At 42.4% G+C, this 19,276-nt stretch overlaps 1 protein-coding gene and 1 long non-coding RNA gene across 3 annotated transcripts; one reads left to right on the plus strand and one right to left on the minus strand.

The window, feature by feature from the left end:
- Positions 1–5,052: 5,052 nt before the first annotated feature.
- On the plus strand, positions 5,053–7,858 carry LOC148018576 (uncharacterized). Its single transcript, XR_015687778.1, has 2 exons — positions 5,053–6,259; positions 6,414–7,858. It is a non-coding gene; the product is annotated as an uncharacterized LOC148018576 (long non-coding RNA).
- Positions 7,859–8,044: 186 nt separating this feature from the next.
- LOC148018577 (uncharacterized) lies at positions 8,045–18,565 on the minus strand. 2 transcript variants are annotated; one of them, XM_087662286.1, is made up of 2 exons: positions 18,180–18,565; positions 8,045–8,486 (listed from the first exon to the last, which is right to left on the minus strand). In XM_087662286.1, exons 1-2 carry the CDS (start codon positions 18,208–18,210, stop codon positions 8,188–8,190), a joined length of 330 nt encoding a protein of 109 aa, XP_087518412.1. In that variant the 5' UTR covers positions 18,211–18,565; the 3' UTR covers positions 8,045–8,187. The 2 variants fall into 2 exon arrangements, with proteins under 2 accessions (XP_087518412.1, XP_087518411.1); XM_087662285.1 differs by having other exon boundaries at positions 8,045–8,491; positions 18,180–18,561.
- Between the last annotated feature and the right edge of the window lie 711 nt (positions 18,566–19,276).

Consider the following 19,276-nt stretch of genomic DNA (forward strand, 5'->3'; position numbering starts at 1 on the left):
ATAGATACCTACAATCAATGCATGTTAAGCATCCACCATTATCAATGATAGCTCAAAAAGAAATTAGTCTATAGGAGTTAAAATCTACAAAAATAGTGTATGCATATATCAATTAAGTATAGAAATGAGCAAGAGACTCATTGTCTCTAAAGAACCAAGCTTTGCAAAGTAAATACAAGTGTCTTCCGCTAGAAGCGAATCCAAAATATAAAGTGAGTAAACAAAGCTCAAGTCATAAGTATCATAGCATCTAAGAAGCCCAAGTATATCATAAATACATTTGAGAGTATATACATCTAATATGCCTTCAACTCCCAAGTGAAGAATCACTAAAGCAAATGGCTAATATCCAAATACATCCAATGGAGCTTAAATTCAAGCTTCGAAGGTCACCGTGAATATATATGAGTATAAATATCAATGCCAAGTATTAATATGAGCATATAAAAGACTCGGATAACATGTGAGCATATAATACATAAAGCTCTGTAACCTATAAGCTTGTTGTCCAAATAAAAGCTTTTCTATTTTATGTAAAATAGAGAATTGAAAACTATATTGAATCAAACTCTATGAGTGCTTAGATTTATTTCAATCTAATATCTCATGAAAAAGTTATAGCCAGAATACAAGAGTCCAATCAAGTTGCAATAGCTATTTATGACTTTTGCAACAAACTCTGTATCCACTTAAAATGGATAAAATGGTTACTTCTTCACTAATAAGCCCTCAACAAGACTCAATTAAGCCTTGGGAAGCTCCTCCACATAGCATGGAACAAATATTGAAGATAGGGAAGTAAATGCATGCCTCAAATGGATTGAAATGGCACTGCCATGAAAGCTGTAAGTCAAGCTCTCTTTATGAACCAATCACAATGTCGATGAAGCTCCTTGAATGCCCATTTTGATACCAATTGAAATATGGAGCAAATGATGGATGCAGGAGTGGAACCAAGAAGGAAGCAGGAGTTGTGGAGGTTCAAGTAATAAGAGAGAGACCAATATGTGGAAACTCCAACATTCACATTGTGTAACTTGTCTTTCCTTATTCTATTGCCACTAAAAGAATAAAGAATAGAGTGATAATGATGGGCACTTGCTACTTGCAGTGTAGAGGTGTGTGAGTACTTTATATAAGTAGATTAGATGACTAGGCATTTGTGTTCTTTAAACCCAACAATACACACACACAACTTGACAAAAACAATCACATAAAGATCAAAAGTAAAACATCAATTTAAATGAAGGTAAAATGATGCCAACATTTAATAATGTCAACTAATTAATGCTCAAATATGTGATGATAAGGAAACATTCTACATTCATAGCAATAGGTGATAATACCAAAGGCATATCCAAGTGCTCCATAATCACACTCCACTTGCACAATGTACGATAAAAGAGAGCATCACAAGCTAAGAGGACACACCTAATATCTATACAACATCAAACAAGCCAACTCAAGGAAGTTTAAAAAAAAAAGATAATGTTAAGATCATGACCATATGACCATATGACCCACAAAACTCAAGGAAGGTTTTTAAAAAAAGATAATGTTAAGATCATGACCATATGACCCACAAAACACAACAATCATAGAGTAACATAAACATAAGTAGACCTTCAATTAAACCAAACATATACTCTTTTGTTAAAAGAGCGAAACAAGCATTAAAAAAATGGAAGACACAAGAACAATAAAAGAGACTACACATAAACTTAGGAATAGGAATCGACTACGATATTAAAGAGTGCAATGGTTGAGGGCTAGCACACACGCTCCACAAGATCCCTCTCTCCCCACCAAGGATCTACAAGTACATAAATGATTGATTATGGCACCACTCCCTTCTTATATAGACAATAATAAATGTGTTTTCCTAGCACAAAAAAGATTGGCCAATAATCAAATAAATAATAAAGAGACTACCCATAAATTAAGGTATGGCTATTGATGAACATGTGAGATCACAATTTCTAATTCATACATGGCAATGTATGTGAGATTGCATTCGACTAAGAAAAAGATCATATGCATATTAGGAGAAATCTCAAATATTTTAACCATGCAAACGATGCTCTTTTTTTATATGCACACATGTACATCATGCATGTGATGTGTGTAATTGTTTTCCACATGACATATCTACATGCAAATTTACTAAGAACATATTACTCTTGGAGTTCTTTAAAATGTGATGTATTACTATAGGATTTAATAAGTAGCTCGAGGGTTGACATTTGACTTCAGCCACGTAATTTTAGGTGTGTGCATGCCCAAGAGAGAGAGAGAGAGAGAGAGAGAGAGAGAGAGAGAGAGAGAGAGAGAGAGTGTGTGTGTGTGTGTGTGTGTGAGTGAGTGTATGCACGCGCGCATGCATGTGCGTTGAGTCTTAACAAAAGCTCTTATACAACAAATACACCCACTTGATTTTGAGGAAGTGAAGAGATCAACAAGCTTTTCCTTTCACAAGACTTAGTTCAATCCTAGAAGTTTGAACAGGTTGCATGACTTTAGGACAAATAGATAGGTTTCCCTTACCATGACGCTTGACATTGACAACCCTAGAAGACTAACACAACCCATACAATTAGATTATAATCTTTCTTTAATTCTTAGCTTCAAAATTAAAGCCCAAATTCTAAAATCTAGAAAGAAACAATAATTAAGGTTATGCTATATAAAAAAGAGATCGATCATTTCCTTGGTGATATTAAATTAATTGTCATATCCAATGATATCACTAATTGATATTATCTTGATTGCATACATATTTCACATGTGCACCATTAACTTCAACTTCTTTCGCAACATTTTGAGGCTCATACATTTACAAACTCTCAATAACCATTTGAATGTGACTTAATGACCAACATCTAAATATGTAAATACAAGTCCAACCTTATGATGCACTTCTCATAATCATTACATTAACATTATATTAAACTTCTAGAACCTCAACAAAATAAAAACCCAACTTGTTTGCATATGAAACTTGTAAATCACACAATTCTTAGTATCCACAACTAGATTTCACAAGAAGGGGATTCTACTTGTTGGATACGTGATATTCCATCACTCGAGACTCTGACTCGTGATCATTGGCAATACATTTGATGCTTACTAGGTGCATTGCTTGGTCATCAACACTTATTTCACATGGTATTTGTGTAAAAGTTTGAGCTCTTGCCCACTCTTTATTGTTCATTAAGCTTGTGAGCAATCCTATTTAGCATAAGAACAATGCTAATGGCTATTGCTTGCTTTTTCAACCAACATTTGAAAGGGAGATGGCCACCATTGTGGGCGTTCCTTGTTCATCTTCATTAAGAGGAAAAACAAAGAAAAGGGATTCCATTTCATACCAACAAAGCCATTGTGGGCGTTCCTTGTTCATCTCCATTAAGAGGAAAAACAAAGAAAAGGGATTCCATTTCATACCAACAAAGCCACATGACTGCTAAATTAAGGCTATATATATCATTTATTCATCTTGCTCCGTGTGGTAACACGGCCCTGCATGCATGTAGGCAGGCGAGAGGAATGCAGATGGCGAGAAGAAGCAAGGAGGATCGGTGAACCAACAAAGAAGAAACGATGGCATGGAGACGGATTACCTTGGAGCCGTTAACACGCAGGGAGAAACGTATGAGGTCAAGGAGGCATTGTGGGCTGAGTAGAAGGTGTTCAACCGGAAATGAAGAGCGCCATTGGGCGATAAAGCGACTTACACAGAGGTATTCGTTGTATAGTATTTTCATTGTGGCATTTATATGTACTTTCTTGGCAAGCCTCCTATGGAGGAGGAGCTCTCTAGATGGCTATGGGCTATCTTTGGTTGCAGAAGCTTGCTTGGTGCAGTATAGGTTTGTTGGCCAGGGTTTTTTCTCGGCGAAGGTCGCCTCCAAGGCTGAGCGGGATTTTGTGCTTGGCTCGACAGTAGGTTTCAAAAGCAATCTGTGTATTCACTCCATGGAGGGCTGATTTCAACCCAAAGGAAGTTTTGCAAAGTTAAGTTCTCCAAATTTCGAGACTCTGCAAGAGAGTGCCCGCTCAAGAACATGCAAAGAGAAACCAATACTCGCGAAGAGCCAGCCAGGAAGGGGGTTGTTGATCAAGCCGCCCATACCCAGCCAGCCTAGCTCACAAGGAAGTGAGAAGAAGGAGAAGGAGCAGGTTAATAAAGAGAAAGAGCCTACCAATAAGGCTCTACATAGCTCTACCCTCAGAGCTCAAACCTCCTCTCAAGGCCCTAGAGGATCGTCTTTTGCCAACAAAGAGAATGTTGTACCTAAGCCTACATCTCAGCATCAAGGAAAGAAGAAGCATAAGATTTCACTAGAAAATTAGTATGTAAGCTGCTTGTGGATAGAAATTTCTACCAGCTCTTAGATAAGGATGAGGAAGATGACGATGAAGTCATCATCTTCCAAGATTGATGCAGGAAGGTAGAATGTGGTTGTTCAAGGATTATATGGTTCTGGGAGACTACTCTAAGCAAAGGAAGGAGGGGCACATTGTGCCTAGTCAAGGAGCTTGGCCCCAAGATTTACTAGGCAAGAGGGTGACGGAAGTACCTTGGCAATCACCATTCAACAGGGATCTCATCAGCTAATGATCGTCTCGGTATATGGTCCGAATGCATCCGCTAGACTGAGCCAGATTATGGGAGGACCTGGAGGTCCAACTTGTTGATGTCAACTCCATTCTCTTTGGCCTGACTGGAATATGAACTTGTCTTAAAGATGAAAGATCTCATGAGGGGGGTTGCATGGTTGCTTAGGAAAGAGGACTGATTGACATGGCATTGGCCTTTGGGGATACTGCAAGTCTACCCTTTACTTGGCATAGTAAGCACATTGGTGATACTTGGAAGCTAGCCGTTTAGATAGAGTTTACCTCAATAATGCCATTGGTGGTACTCCTGAATGTAAGATGGAGAATCCTTATTGAGATGACAGTTTCTGATCATTTTCTAGTATTGCGTACCATCTGGCTACATGGGGATAAGTTCAATGATAATGCCCCCCCCCCCCCCCCCCCCCCCTTTTTAGATTCAACACCTCCTTCCTTAATCAAGAGGCCTACTGCCAGCAACTCGGGGACACTTTGAAGGCAGCTAGAAAGAACAACACAAAACCCACCTCTAATTGGATGAGCTGTGTGGCAACTATGACTCAAGTAGGAAAAAACCAAGGTAAAAAACTAGCTAGAAGTAGGAGATCTACGCTCTCCTCTGCCCAAGGAGCTCAAGAGCATATCATTATGGCTCTCTCTTTCTCCTAGCGACTGTTATCTACATTAGTTGCTTGAAGGAGTGGAGCATTTCCTTAACAATCTGCAAAGAATCTAAAGTTGAAACTGTGAAGATACAACTGAAAGGGCATTGGTGTTTGGCAGGGGGTGCACCTAGCTCGTCCTGCTTCAAGGCTCTCAGAATCAAGCAGGCTCGGGAGACCATATCGGCTATTGATGATGGGAATGGTAACACACTGAGAGATGAAGCAGATATTGCTAGAGCATTTAGAGCCCACTTCTCAACTATCCTTGGTACTCCCCCCCCACTAGTTGCACTGGACTAAAAAGCTAGGCTAGACGCCTTCTTAGAGGTGGAGAAGGGCGCCGTCCAGGTTGAAGAAGTTCTTCTTGATCACCCCTTTTCCAAGGAAGAACCGGGACGGTGCTGAAGATGGAAAAAGGTAAATCTCGGAGGATTGATGGCATCCCAATGGAAGTGTACCAAGCCTTGTGGGATGTTTGTGCTAGAGACTTGTGCGAGTTTCTCAATCAAATTAGGGCGAATGGTTCATTCCCTAAAGCCTTGAACACTGGTCTGATTAAGCTCATACCAAAATCGCTTGACAAGTCTAAGATCTCAGCTTGGAGGCCTCTAACCGTGCTAAACATGGCCTATAAAATCAAGGCTAAGGTAGTAGCTAACAGGATTAAATTTGTGCTGGGAAGGCTTATTCATCCGCAACAACACAGCTTCCTTCAAGGAAGGAAAATCCATGATGCATTGCTTAACCTAGCTATGTCCATTTGACCTTGTGCTGTTGTTGTAGCAGGATTTTGAGCTGATCAACATGGATTTCAAAAAAGCGTATGATAGGATTAGCTGGGACTTCATCCTAGTTGTACTTCAGGCCATGGGATTTGGCACAACATTCATAGCTATGGTGAAGACCCTCTTCTCCAATGCTTTTGCAGCAGTCCAGGTGAATGGAGTCTACTTGTGGCCCTTTGATCTCAGCAGGTCAGTAAGGCAAAGGTGCCCCTTTAGTTCCCCTGGATCTTTGCCATTGTGATTGATCCTCTCCTAAAGAATTTCGAGCTGAAGAATCAAAGGCAACTTAATCAAGGAATCCCTATTTCTAATAGTAAGCACTTTCTTTCTCAATTTCTTGCAGATGATAACCAGAACATAGAGGCAGAGAAACATTCAATCCAAGTGCTCTTGGAAGAATATGATGCCTTCTGCACTCTATTTGGATCAGCTATCAGCACTTCGAAGTTAGAATCAATCTATCTAGGGCATGAGGACTCCTTAAGTGGACCTTAGAGCTTGAATTTAGGCAAATCAAACATGGCTAGCCATTTTGGTACCTTGGCTTCTCTCTTGGTGTCTTTAGCCAAGCTTCTTGGGCTGCCTTCGAAAGGTCCTTTGCTGAGGTATTGTGGGATCAGTCAGATGGAAGGAGAAGATGGAGATCCATTCCTTGGTCTCTAGTCTCTGCACATGAGTCTGAAGTGGGACTAGGCATCACCAACCTGGCTGAGAGGTCTAAGGTCCTCATTTTCTGCCTCCTTAAGAGGATGGAGGAGAGCCAACCTTGGGCTGAAAAGTACTTAAGAGGCTGGCTAAAACTGTGCCCATTAGAGGTATGAAGGATATCAGGTTGCATTGGATGGACCCTTTACTGGCATCCCAACAAGTGAAGATTCCTCACTCCAAGATTGCACAAATGATTGTGACATCATGGCAAGATATTCCAAAGGAGGTGAAGTGGACAGGGTCGATAGAAGGGGGAACTCATCATTGCTCCAAATAATTTGAACCACAAACTTTGCCTTTGTTGATCCTATTAGGCCTATGGAGATCCACCCCAAGCTCACCTGCAGCATGTTCCATTAGGTGGAAGGATTTGGGGACAGCAGAAACATGAACTTCATGGAGGTGGACCAAACAAGACTGCAATGCAATCTCAATGACAGGGAAGCAGACTTCCTTCAACACGTACTGGAGTATATTAGGCCTGATTTGCCTACATCGAGGATCATCATCAACACCAATCCCTGTAAGTTTCTAGCCTCCTTCAAAGGTAAGGCACTATGGAAATGTCGAGGCACCAAAGATCTGTTCAAGTCCGCGACGGACCATTTCACCATAATTACTGCTTATTGGAGCAAATGGGACCCAAGAACCAAGATTGGCATTTGGGCCAAAAGAGCTAGAAGGGTCTGGAAATCTACTCCCTCAAAGAAATTGAACTTTGCCCTACAGGCTCTTGATAAACTAATATCCCACCCGGCAGCACATGCATAAAGCTCTTAAAGCCTTTATCCTTTGTGGTCTGTTGAAGGGAAACTGACTCAGCAACACATCTCTTTTGGGAATGCAACGAAAGCAAAAGACTGTAGAAAGAGTTCCAAGAATGGATTCACAAAGCAGGCTTCAATGAAACCTTTGAGCCCAAGCTGATACTTTCCGGAGAAAAAATGGCAGGGATGACTCCATGATGAAATTGTGCAACGTGGTTTGTGCCTCCGCCATTATGGCAATATGGTTCAGTAGAAACAGTCAGCTCTTTAGGCTGGTGGCAAGAATGATGGTACCGATGGATCTATGGCAGACTCTTCATAGTGATCTACTTGAAGGCCTTTTGTAGCAAAGATCAGTCCTTCAAAGTCTTTTACAGTAGCCTAAAGAAGGTCTATATGGCTCTTTTGAAAATCCACCTGTGGTGGTAGATTGTATATATCACTTGTTTATTTATTAATATATTCTCTCCACATCATTTAAAAAAAAAAGAAAGCCACATGGATCTTAATGACAAGTAGAGAGATGCAAGGAGTAGGACTCGTGTGTAAAGTCTTCATGGAGATGAGTTACATGTACCTCACAAAACAACTCGAGTGGGGATAAATACCAAATCATATAAAACCAAGCAAGTTCCCCCATCGTTAACTCTTTTGCTTTTGCTTCTTGAACCTTCTTGGGGACCTTTTGAGACCCTTAGAGGTGTCATTGTCTAACAAAAGACAATCCTCCTTGGGTGTTTCTTCTGAACTTCCCATGGAAATGGAGGGTTTACTGTCGCTGCTACCAACTAGTGCATCCAAAATCCTATCCTTCTTTGGATCTTGACGCTTGTCCTTCAACTCTGCATCATCCTTGCCCACATCTTCATCTGCCGATTGAATTCTTTTTACAAGTAAGTCTGGCACCACATAATTGCCCAACCAAAACATCAAGCAAAGGCCTGCACTGTAACACACGTAAATATATACTGCAGTTAATTCTAGTCATGTAACATTTCTGTCAGCAGACAGCTTTAAAGCAAAAAGCTCCTAACATGATTATACTCTCTCCACAACTTGCAGGCTTGATATCAACCTGAAAATACTGTAATGAATGGCCTTGGAAGAAGCACCACAGCTGAACGCATCTTTTTACAAGAATGCTAGATAAATAATTGCAGTATAGTTACAATGTGACCTCATTTGACACTTCAGTCAGTGTTAAGCTGAAGAATAATCTGCTGCTCAACTAATTGCTCTGTTGTGAGCAAACCATCATACACTAGCCCCTATGTCAGAATGTGCACTGCTGATGCATATGGCCATTGACAAGCGTGCTATCTTGTTTTAAATCGCTGCTTCTTAATGAACCCATCATGGTGATTTGTAATGCCAACAATCATAGCATAGGAGCAGTGTTGCAGCAGCAGTGTCATCCAATTACTATAAGAATGGAAACTTAAGGGAAGCAAGCAAGTTGAATTACACCCCCTATGACAAGAAGTTGTTAGTGAAGACATGTAGCCATTATATTGCTGGGTAAAAGTTTAAAATCAAGATGAATTAGCAAGCCTCGGGCTATTTGCTTGCTCTTTACCACCAATTGCAATGATGGCTAGTTTTTTCCCACTTAAGCTTTGAAATCAAGTATGTGCCCATGACAGAGAATGGAAATGCATTGAGCAGAAGATCCCATTCCCATGGAGAGATATTTTTCAACCCTAATTTGGAGTCTAGATCCAGATGTAGAGAGAGTTGCACAAGTGCAAACAAGCTTCTGGGCAGAAGCCCAAAGAAATTGCAGACATCCCATGGCAGCCACCAATATCAAACACCTTGGAACTAGCGAGATCACACAAACAATTAGATTGCTGTGCTGCCAGTGAATGAATGGTGCCAAAAGAACCATCTTGGAAAACCTTCATCCACCTGCAAGAATGAGCCACCATGGCTGGATTGAAGTCCCTTGTCCACTGGTTATAGGGTCTTCAAGGCATGCCAGCAGCAACGACCTTCCCTCATAGCTGCTTCGCATTCCCCTCTTGCAGCCCTTCTCAAACTCCCGTCCTCAGTTTGAGCCCTATTCTCGTCAATTCTCGTCACCCTAAAACAATGGATTCTGACAAAATTTTAAAATTATTAACACTTTGAGACAATATCCGAGCAGAATGTTGGAGCAAATGCAACCCCACAGTCAACCCTCACAGCCTTGTTGGTCAATGTTTTTGCTTATCCATTGCACTCCTGGCAGGGAGCTTGCAATGAGGGACAGAGTGGTGGTCTTTGAGGCATTATCTTTGGCCTACAAACTGGCAGCAGATTGATCATCAGGGCCCAGCTTTCAGCACAGGCTGAAGAAAACCATTCAGGCAGCTCTTTCAGGCACCTCAGGTAGAGTTACTAGAGTAGCATGTTGAGTAAGTAAAGTGAACGGCTAAATTAATTACAATTTTCTGGCATGATTTAAACTCCAAAAACAGCCCAGAAAAGAATACTTCAAAGAAAAAGACATTTAGATATTTGGTTGGACAAACGGCTCAAAATGTCCTATAAAAGGACAAGTCATGGGCTGCCATTCTTCATCCCTTTATTGCCACACTTTTCATTGCTATCTTCTCTCACAGCAAGTCACCGCCAACCATTCCTTGCTGCATTTTGCCCCCGGACATTACAATGACTTCTTACTGACCTCATCCCCATCATCTCCATTGCCAGATAGAGCTTCTGTTGACCATGCTGTTTTGTGAAAAGACATTGCAGGTTTGGGTTGTGCTGCTGATGGTTGAGGGGACATGACCTTTGCAGATGTGATACCCCTTGACATTTGTTGGTTAGGGTTTCTGTTTCTAATTCTTTACTCAAAACCCTTTTGTGGGCCATCAAGATCTCATCCATGTATGGAAAGTATCTTGTCTAGCTTGTTGGGTGGAAGTAAGGTGGATGAATCTCCATGGTGCACACATAGAGAGAGAGAGAGAGAGAGAGAGAGAGAGAGCTTGCATGTACATAAAAGTAGATAGATTGATGTGATAGATAGATAATTGAAGGTACGATGCTAGGGGTTTATTTTATTGCTTTGCAATTCCCCCAAAACAAGTTGTATCATCCTCAAAGTAAGTATATTTTGGTGTGTCTTTGTATAAGATTCTATATAACCTTTACTTTCATGTATACCAAGGAGATTGATGTATGCTCACAAGATATATATGACACTTTATTGCCTATTTTCAATGGGCAATCAAATGTAGCCCCAAATGAGATAGTTTTTTCAACATGCAAAGGTTTCTCGTGAATCCACATATCAATTTATTTATAATGTAGATGTACACTTCTTGATGAGAGAGTAGAGATTAATTAGTTTGATTATGCCCAAATGGCCAGTGCAAACATTGTGTGATAGTAAATTAGATGCACCTTTGTCTAGTCATAATTGTTGTGGGTCTCATTGTGGCTCTTATGCATTAGATTGCTATGAATTAGCTATTTCTCATATGTTCTCTTCTTGTTGTCTCTCTTCTCTTTCCCCTCCATGTTCATGTTCCTCTTCCATTGCACACTCTCACATTGAGGGCAAAAAGTGCAGAGAATGCTAGCTCAGTTCTATAGTGTTGGCTATAAGTGGACAGCTTAGGCAATGTGGATAGGGTGAATAGGCTTGCTTAAGAAGTGCGTAGACATGATGGTCTTGTTGGAAAAGGTGTAGCCATGGCACCCAAAGATATGGCAGTGAGCAAGGTCAGAAGTGTTGGAAGGCAGCTAGATTGGTGAGCTGAGGCGAGACAATTCAAATGGAGCAAGTAGCTGGCAGCACATTAGGCAGAGTGGACAAGTCTGATGGCAGCGCAAGTGTTTCAGGGTGCTGCGCAGGTGTAGCAATCCAAGGAGGTGCCAATGTTTCCACAAACAATGTTTCCACCCAGCCAAATGAAACGGCCATTTCCATTTCATAGAAATGTTTCAGGCAGTGCAGGTCACAGCCAAGGTTTCACCCCTTTTTGGATGCATTTTCTGTGTTGTCCATTCATTTCACCTCTCCCCTGCATGTTTTGCCTTTGCTGCACCTGCTCGAACTGCTGCAAACCTGCCCCAACTGTTGTACACCAGCCAGTGGTCATCTCTAGAACACTGAAAGCTCTCTTCTCATAAGGTAAGCTTCAGCTATGAACATTCAACCTGTCTTCCTGCAGATTTCACACAATTTTCAGCTAAGATAAATGAAAATTTCAGCCTTGCCAGCCATATGTGCACTATTACAGCCTTATGTGTCATTTGTTTGATGTTTAGGCAGCTTGCAGCCGACAAATTACCATGGCACCTGATCCTAATTGGTGCCATGTTACTCTTGTAAACCCATATAAGGGGTCACATGGATTCAAAAATGGAAATCCATATTTTGTGGCATGGTGAAAACATAGTGTCACTAGGGTCAAAGACCATCTTGCTCTTGTGCTAAGGACATAGTTCCATATGCAAATGTGCTAAGAGATGTGAAGCTTTCTCTTGATCTATGGAGGCAATGGCTTGGTCTTCCAGCTGCTAATGTGAAACAAGACTTAACCACAACTCAGCAAGAGGGAAGCATAAGCGTAGTAGGACCATCAAAGAGAAGTAGGGTTGCATCAACTATTGCAAAGCCCTCCGTTTCACCTTTGGTCTCTTAGTCATATGCGACAAGGACTCCTTTGCCTTAGCTTGAGGTTTTAGCTACTTCTAGAGGTTCATTACGTAGGGCTAGCATATTGGATACTATGCAAAAGCAAGCTATAGCCGAGGCAACTCGAAAGCTGATGAGATTCTTCATTAGGTGTGCCATTTCCTTCCATGTCACTAAAAAAAAGCAATGGAGGTGAACCATAAAAGCCTTCAGCCTCATTGGATGTGAATGAGTTGCTCATGTGCTAAGGACATAGTTCCATACGCAAATGTGCCAAGAGATGTGAAGCTTTCTCTTGATCTATGGAGGCAATGGCTTGGTCTTCCAGCTGCTAATGTGAAACAAGACTTAGCCACAACTCAGCAAGAGGGAAGCATAAGCGTAGTAGGACCATCAAAGAGAAGTAGGGTTGCATGCCCTCCGTTTCACCTTTGGTCTCTTAGTCATATGCGACAAGGACTCCTTTGCCTTAGCTTGAGGTTTTAGCTACTTCTAGAGGTTCATTACGTAGGGCTAGCATATTGGATACTATGCAAAAGCAAGCTATAGCCGAGGCAACTCGAAAGCTGATGAGATTCTTCATTAGGTGTGCCATTTCCTTCCATGTCACTAAAAAAAAGCAATGGAGGTGAACCATAAAAGCCTTCAGCCTCATTGGATGTGAATGAGTTGCTCATGTGCTAAGGACATAGTTCCATACGCAAATGTGCCAAGAGATGTGAAGCTTTCTCTTGATCTATGGAGGCAATGGCTTGGTCTTCCAGCTGCTAATGTGAAACAAGACTTAGCCACAACTCAGCAAGAGGGAAGCATAAGCGTAGTAGGACCATCAAAGAGAAGTAGGGTTGCATGCCCTCCGTTTCACCTTTGGTCTCTTAGTCATATGCGACAAGGACTCCTTTGCCTTAGCTTGAGGTTTTAGCTACTTCTAGAGGTTCATTACGTAGGGCTAGCATATTGGATACTATGCAAAAGCAAGCTATAGCTGAGGCAACTCGAAAGCTGATGAGATTCTTCATTAGGTGTGCCATTCCCTTCCATGTCACTAAAAAAAAGCAATGGAGGTGAACCATAAAAGCCTTCAGCCTCATTGGATGTGAATGAGAGGACTCATCCTCGAAGGCACTACGTGTCAGAAGTGGAGCAGCGGTGGAAGCATAAACATGTGCTGAAATAAACTGCTGAAACACAAGACAAAAAGAGAAAAGAAAGAACACGATACAGATGAGAACTCAGATGTATGCACGGGAAATGGAATCCATATATCTGAACACGAGACAGTCGCATACAACAGTGAGTCACTGGCTGCGTGGGCACTCGCACTGGCTCCTCTCTCCACAGAGTCTGCAAATGGTGAAGATGAAGTGACTGATTGAGGAGGAGCCACTGAGTATAAATAGGCTGAAAAAGTGGGGAGCAATAATGCTGGTCGGACAGCATTAATGCTGGCCGACTGGTGCATAAAAATGCTCCACTGGCATAAAATGCCACACCAGAAAAATACCTAAAATACCTAATAAAAATGCCCAGCCCAGATCAAGCTCAGACTCACACATGAGCTGACAAATACTCTGCTAACACCCTCTCTCAGATCATGAGTGATCTGATACAATACAATAGTACAATGAAAAGGGATCAGAAACTATACAACATAGAACCACCAAGTAGAACCATGAATACCCAAGCAGTGGGTGATCAAGCCACCACCAAGGTGCCTCGGAGAGAACCTGATGTCGATGTCGATCGTACCAAACACCTGAAAATAGAGAAGATCATAGCATGTCTCTGTGTCCATCACCAATGTCTCACAGTAGCATACAAGACCATCCTGTCAAAAATGCCCCTGAACATATGTGACCATGGAGTCCCCGCCTTTGGCCAGACCGCCAAAGTGTCCCCTCATGTGAGCTCCAGACGAAAGCCTCCCGCTCTCTGTCAGATAACCAGCTCAGCATGAACCTGGATGTCAATCCCAGCTCTAGGATTTGATTCCGCCAGACTGAAGTCGATGCGTCAGGGACGTCCCTCTCTGGAACCTGTGCACCTGTATCAAAGTATAGATGGGGCGCGGCTGCCCCATCTAAACACCCGCTCACACTCCCTCTCTGGCACAAGAGAGTCGTGAGGGATGACCTCATCACCACCACTAGAAAGCAGCCGAGGAAGGGGCCACCAAGCCCTTCCCGCGATCCAAAGAAGAGGATCCCTTCCGCGCCTTGGACTTCACCTTGGTCGGAGGATCGGAGTCGGAGTCTGATGAAGGAGAGGACTCATCGGTAGAGTTAACATCCCGCTTCGTCTTCTGCTCCTTCTTCCTGGAAGCCACTAACTTCTTGCAGTCCTTCCGCAAATGTCCCTTCTTGCCACAGTGGTAACACTGGGCCTTCGACTTCTTCTTCCCGTCACCCCTCTCTAAAGCTACATAAGCCTCACCTCCATAATGTGCCGGAAGCTGCCCCTGTAATCTCAAGGATGCCTCATGCTCAAGAAGCATCGAGGTCATATGTGTAAAACTGACAGGAGTCGATGATGTCTGCGCCCGCAAAGCATTGGCCACTCCATCAAACTCCGGGGGGAGCTTGTAGAGAACCGTCTCGACAAGATGCACCTTGGGAAGAGCAGATTGCATGTGCCGAAGCTGGTCCTGTACCTGCGTAACACGAAGAAGAAAAGACTGAATAGTATCTTTCGGCTCAAACTTCATCTGCTAGAGCTGGCCATAAAGTGTGACGGCCCGCATGGTGGAAGGTGCCTCGTACATCTGCTGCAACTTCTGCCATACTTTAGGAGATGTCCTACAGGAGGTAACCGCCGGTAAGACCGCTTTAGAAATACACCGAAGCAACGCCGAGTAAGCGCGGGCATCGTCCAAGTCCCATGTGAGCACCGCTTCCTCATGGTTGTCCTCATCAAAGTCTTCAGGAAGAGGAAAAGGACGGAGAGGTCGAGCAATAGCTCCACAGACGATGTACCATAGTCGCTTCTACACAAACCAAGCTTTCATGACAGCACTCCATGTGAGATAATCAGGTCCATGTAACTTATCATCAGTGGAAGTGCACGGAGGAGCCATATGGAGAGGATAAGAAGAGAAGTAGAGAAGAGATGGAATTTAGAGAGGAAACACAGCCAAAACACAAGCACAGACTAAAGAAAAAGAGAGTTCACATGCAATAGAACCCAAAATCTGATCAATAGAAGACAAAAGCTGCTGCAGAAAGTCAAAAAATCAGTCAAAAACTGCCAAAAACAGAGAAAACGGCCTGAAGGAACAGCCACCCAGCCATGAGAGACGCTGAATCAGCAAAACGCAGGCTGTAAACTGGAGAAAAACTGGTAGAAAACTGTCGCCAGCAGCTGCAGATGAAAAACGCAAGCAGCAGAGGGTGCGTAGGGAGCAGAGGGTGCGGAGGCAGCAGGCGATGGCAAAACTACAAAAAACGCAGGCTGCAAACAGCCCCAAAACAGGTCGCCTGGCTGCGACAGCAGTCGTCTGATCAGCAGGGGTACAAAACAGTCCTGAAATCAGCAAGAAAACACAGCAGAAACACAAATCCTGAAAACTGATACCATGTCAGAAGTGGAGCAGCGGTGGAAGCATAAACATGTGCTGAAATAAACTGCTGAAACACAAGACAAAAAGAGAAAAGAAAGAACACGATACAGATGAGAACTCAGATGTATGCACGGGAAATGGAATCCATATATCTGAACACGAGACAGTCGCATACAACAGTGAGTCACTGGCTGCGTGGGCACTGGCACTGGCTCCTCTCTCCACAGAGTCTGCAAATGGTGAAGATGAAGTGACTGATTGAGGAGGAGCCACTAAGTATAAATAGGCTGAAAAAGTGGGGAGCAATAATGCTGGTCGGACAGCATTAATGCTGGCCGACTGGTGCATAAAAATGCTCCACTGGCATAAAATGCCACACCAGAAAAATACCTAAAATACCTAATAAAAATGCCCAGCCCAGATCAAGCTCAGACTCACACATGAGCTGACAAATACTCTGCTAACACTACGTACACGGGAGCTTAGGAAGAAGGCATGCATTGACGTTCAATTAGACCTATTGAAAGATGCATGGAAGAAATATGGGTGCACTGCTATGTGTGATGGATGAGTGTAGGAGAAATGTGTATAATATGATGGTCCCTTGCTCCAAGGGCAGTATGTTTGTGAAGGCAATTGATGCCTCTTTTCCAAGCCTTACAGTCAAAGGTGCATATATATGGCCGCGCTTGCAAGATGTCATCTTGCAAATTGGGCCTGAATATGTTGTGTAGGTTGTGATTGATAGTGGAAGCAATTGTCTCTCCATGGGCAGCATATTAGAGGAGGAGTTTCCAGCAGTTGTATGGACACCATGTGCTTCTCATTGCATTGATCTTTTAATTGAGGACATAGGCAAAATTCAACAGGTTGAGGCCATATTTGGTATAAGGTTTGGATGATTTGCACTGGTTCAAACGTATGTTTACTCCAACTGCACAATTGCAATTTTGCAAGCCACTGCAAGCAAGCTTTTGCCATGTCTTAAAAGAAGTACGATCTCATAAAAAGTGGCATAGAAATAGGAGAGTTGATGCTTTGCTTGAAGCACAAGTTACAACTCTTGAATATATTGGGATGCTTTCAGGAATGGTACATAACCAGTTACTTGTACCACAAAAGCAGCACATGCTTCACACAATAAAGGCATTTGAAAGTCAGTCCTGTGGAACTCCGTCAAGTTAGAAGGGAAAGATGTTGAATCGATCACTGCTGATGTTACTGTTGCAGAGAAGGAAAAACTGGTTGTACAGCCTTTTTCAGGTTGTTACAGACAGTTCGAAAACTGTCCAATTGCAGGTCAAGCCCCTCTCTTTCTCTGTGTCTGTTGATTGATGGATGGACAGTTATAGAAAAATGTATCGAAAAAGAATCAAGACCTGGAATCAAACACTGGAAAAAGACAGATGAAAGAATTCGCTTGAGACATGTAAAATGTTTGGAAGTCTATCAAGTATCTGAACGAAAACTTGTTCATGGATAGTGTAATGACTAAATCTATGATGACAGCCTACATATTGAAGGATGAGGCCCTAATTCACTCAGATGGACTGACTTCTGGCTACATTCAGTTGGGACCTTGCCAAACACTCAACAATTAGATCTCCATATGGCACTACAATAGATTTGTTGGCTGACAGTCTACTAAGTATCTAAACATAAATTTGTTCATGGCATTATGCTCATTCCTGAAGGTTTGCCACAAGGGATAAGCAATCTAGCTCAGGCTTAGAGTTTTATTGTAATGAGGATTAGCTATGGTGGTCTAGATATTGAGGCATTGGACCCTGATTCACTAAAATGGGCCAACTTATGGCTACTTTGAGTTGGGACATGGCCAAATGCTTTACAATTAGACTTTAACATGGAGCTACAACAGATTTTTTGGCTAAGTAGCTGCCAATGCCCCGCTCTACGAGGCCATCGCATCTTTGCCTGAGCCTACTCATCCCACACTGCCCTTGCTAGTCCTACAGGTCATACATTTGTTGTAATCACCTCAACTTTAGATCCATTGTCAAAACTGTGCCCATGGTCAAAATTACCTTGTGACAGAGAAGGCAAAGATCCTTGCAACAAGGTATGGCAGCATTTTTCTCTTCGAAGTATACTTTAGAATTCTAGCTTTGAGTTCCTAAGAACAATGTAAACGATTTGAATCCCTGTTTAGTCCACTTCTAGGCTTTTGATTTCCTATTTCCTTGGGCCTCAAGTACCATGGAACGGTGATGCAGCGGTACAAATGAAGAAGCATCCATTACATAACAGCTAGACGATGACAAAGCTGATAGCCATGCCGAATCCAGATGCCTGCGATCTGCTACTGTCTTACCTTACATTTACAGTTCTAAAAGACAAAATTATGTATCCTAGAGGCCCTAGGCAGAGAATCAGAGTTCGGAAGATATGAAGTAAGGTCCTAGGCAGAAGAATTAGAGCCCGTACCTGAAGAGAATGAACTCGCCAATCTTTCCATTCTGTTGCAAGGGAGAGGAGAGAGATTGCTTCACGATCTCTTCGATGGAAGCTGCAGACGCCGGCAATCCCAGCGCTTCAGCGGAGTTCGTCGACCAGAAAGATGGCGTCAATATTGACCCGTCGCCAGCTCCCGCAGATACCGTTAGCTTCCCAGCACGATGATGGCGGAATGACAGGGGTCGAGACGATATTCTGCATATTGATGATGGTGATGACGGTGGTGGTGCTATCAGCCCAGTGGTGAAAGCTTGCATGGTCGACCGTTCATCAAATCTATTATCCAGCAAAATGACCAATGAGAGGTGATAAGTAGCTAAGGTCGCTAAAACTCCCTATGCCATGTCCAGTTCCTTTTCTTCATAATGCGGATATATCGATAAGGTTCTGCTCTTGGAGCCATGACACACGCATGTCAATTCATAACACTTGCAAAACGTACTAGGTGTTCTACACTTAGGCCATATAAAGTGTGGCACCAAGCCGGAGATTTGCATGAGTTTATCATTACAGTAATGCATTATAACTATAGCACTCATATGTTCACATTGTTGTATATATCCCAGTGATAAGAAAGATGTGTGATATTTAGATCGGTCAAATATAAGTAAGGCCAATATCAATTCAATGAAAGTATCGTGATTCGTGATTCATATTGGTATCAGAAAGCTAAGACAAGCTGACATCTATTACATACATGTAGCAACAAGCATAATAAATTCAGCCTTTCACGAAGTAACGAACACGATTTGCATGCATGTGGGTGGCTACTAATGATGATGATGGTAGGGTTGTGGACCTTTAACATTACCGATGCATGCAGATACTTAATGACCCATGTGGGAGATGCAATGGGCATGTCATGCATGTGTGATATGGACATTGATGGCAATGGCATTGGCTCATGAGTATTAATGTGCACATGTGCCATGGCTCATGAATGATGATGATGATGGTGATTGTTGGAGAGCATGCATTCTCGCTCATCTAAACTATTTTTGATGCAGTTGTTTTTTTATTCTAAAATTTTTCATTGTCAATCCTTTTTTAAAAATTTATTGAATTAT

Source organism: Lygodium microphyllum, chromosome 21 (assembly GCF_053477565.2).
Source record: "Lygodium microphyllum isolate KBCC chromosome 21, Lygodium_microphyllum_v1.1.10, whole genome shotgun sequence".
NCBI classification, from domain to species: Eukaryota; Viridiplantae; Streptophyta; class Polypodiopsida; order Schizaeales; family Lygodiaceae; genus Lygodium; species Lygodium microphyllum.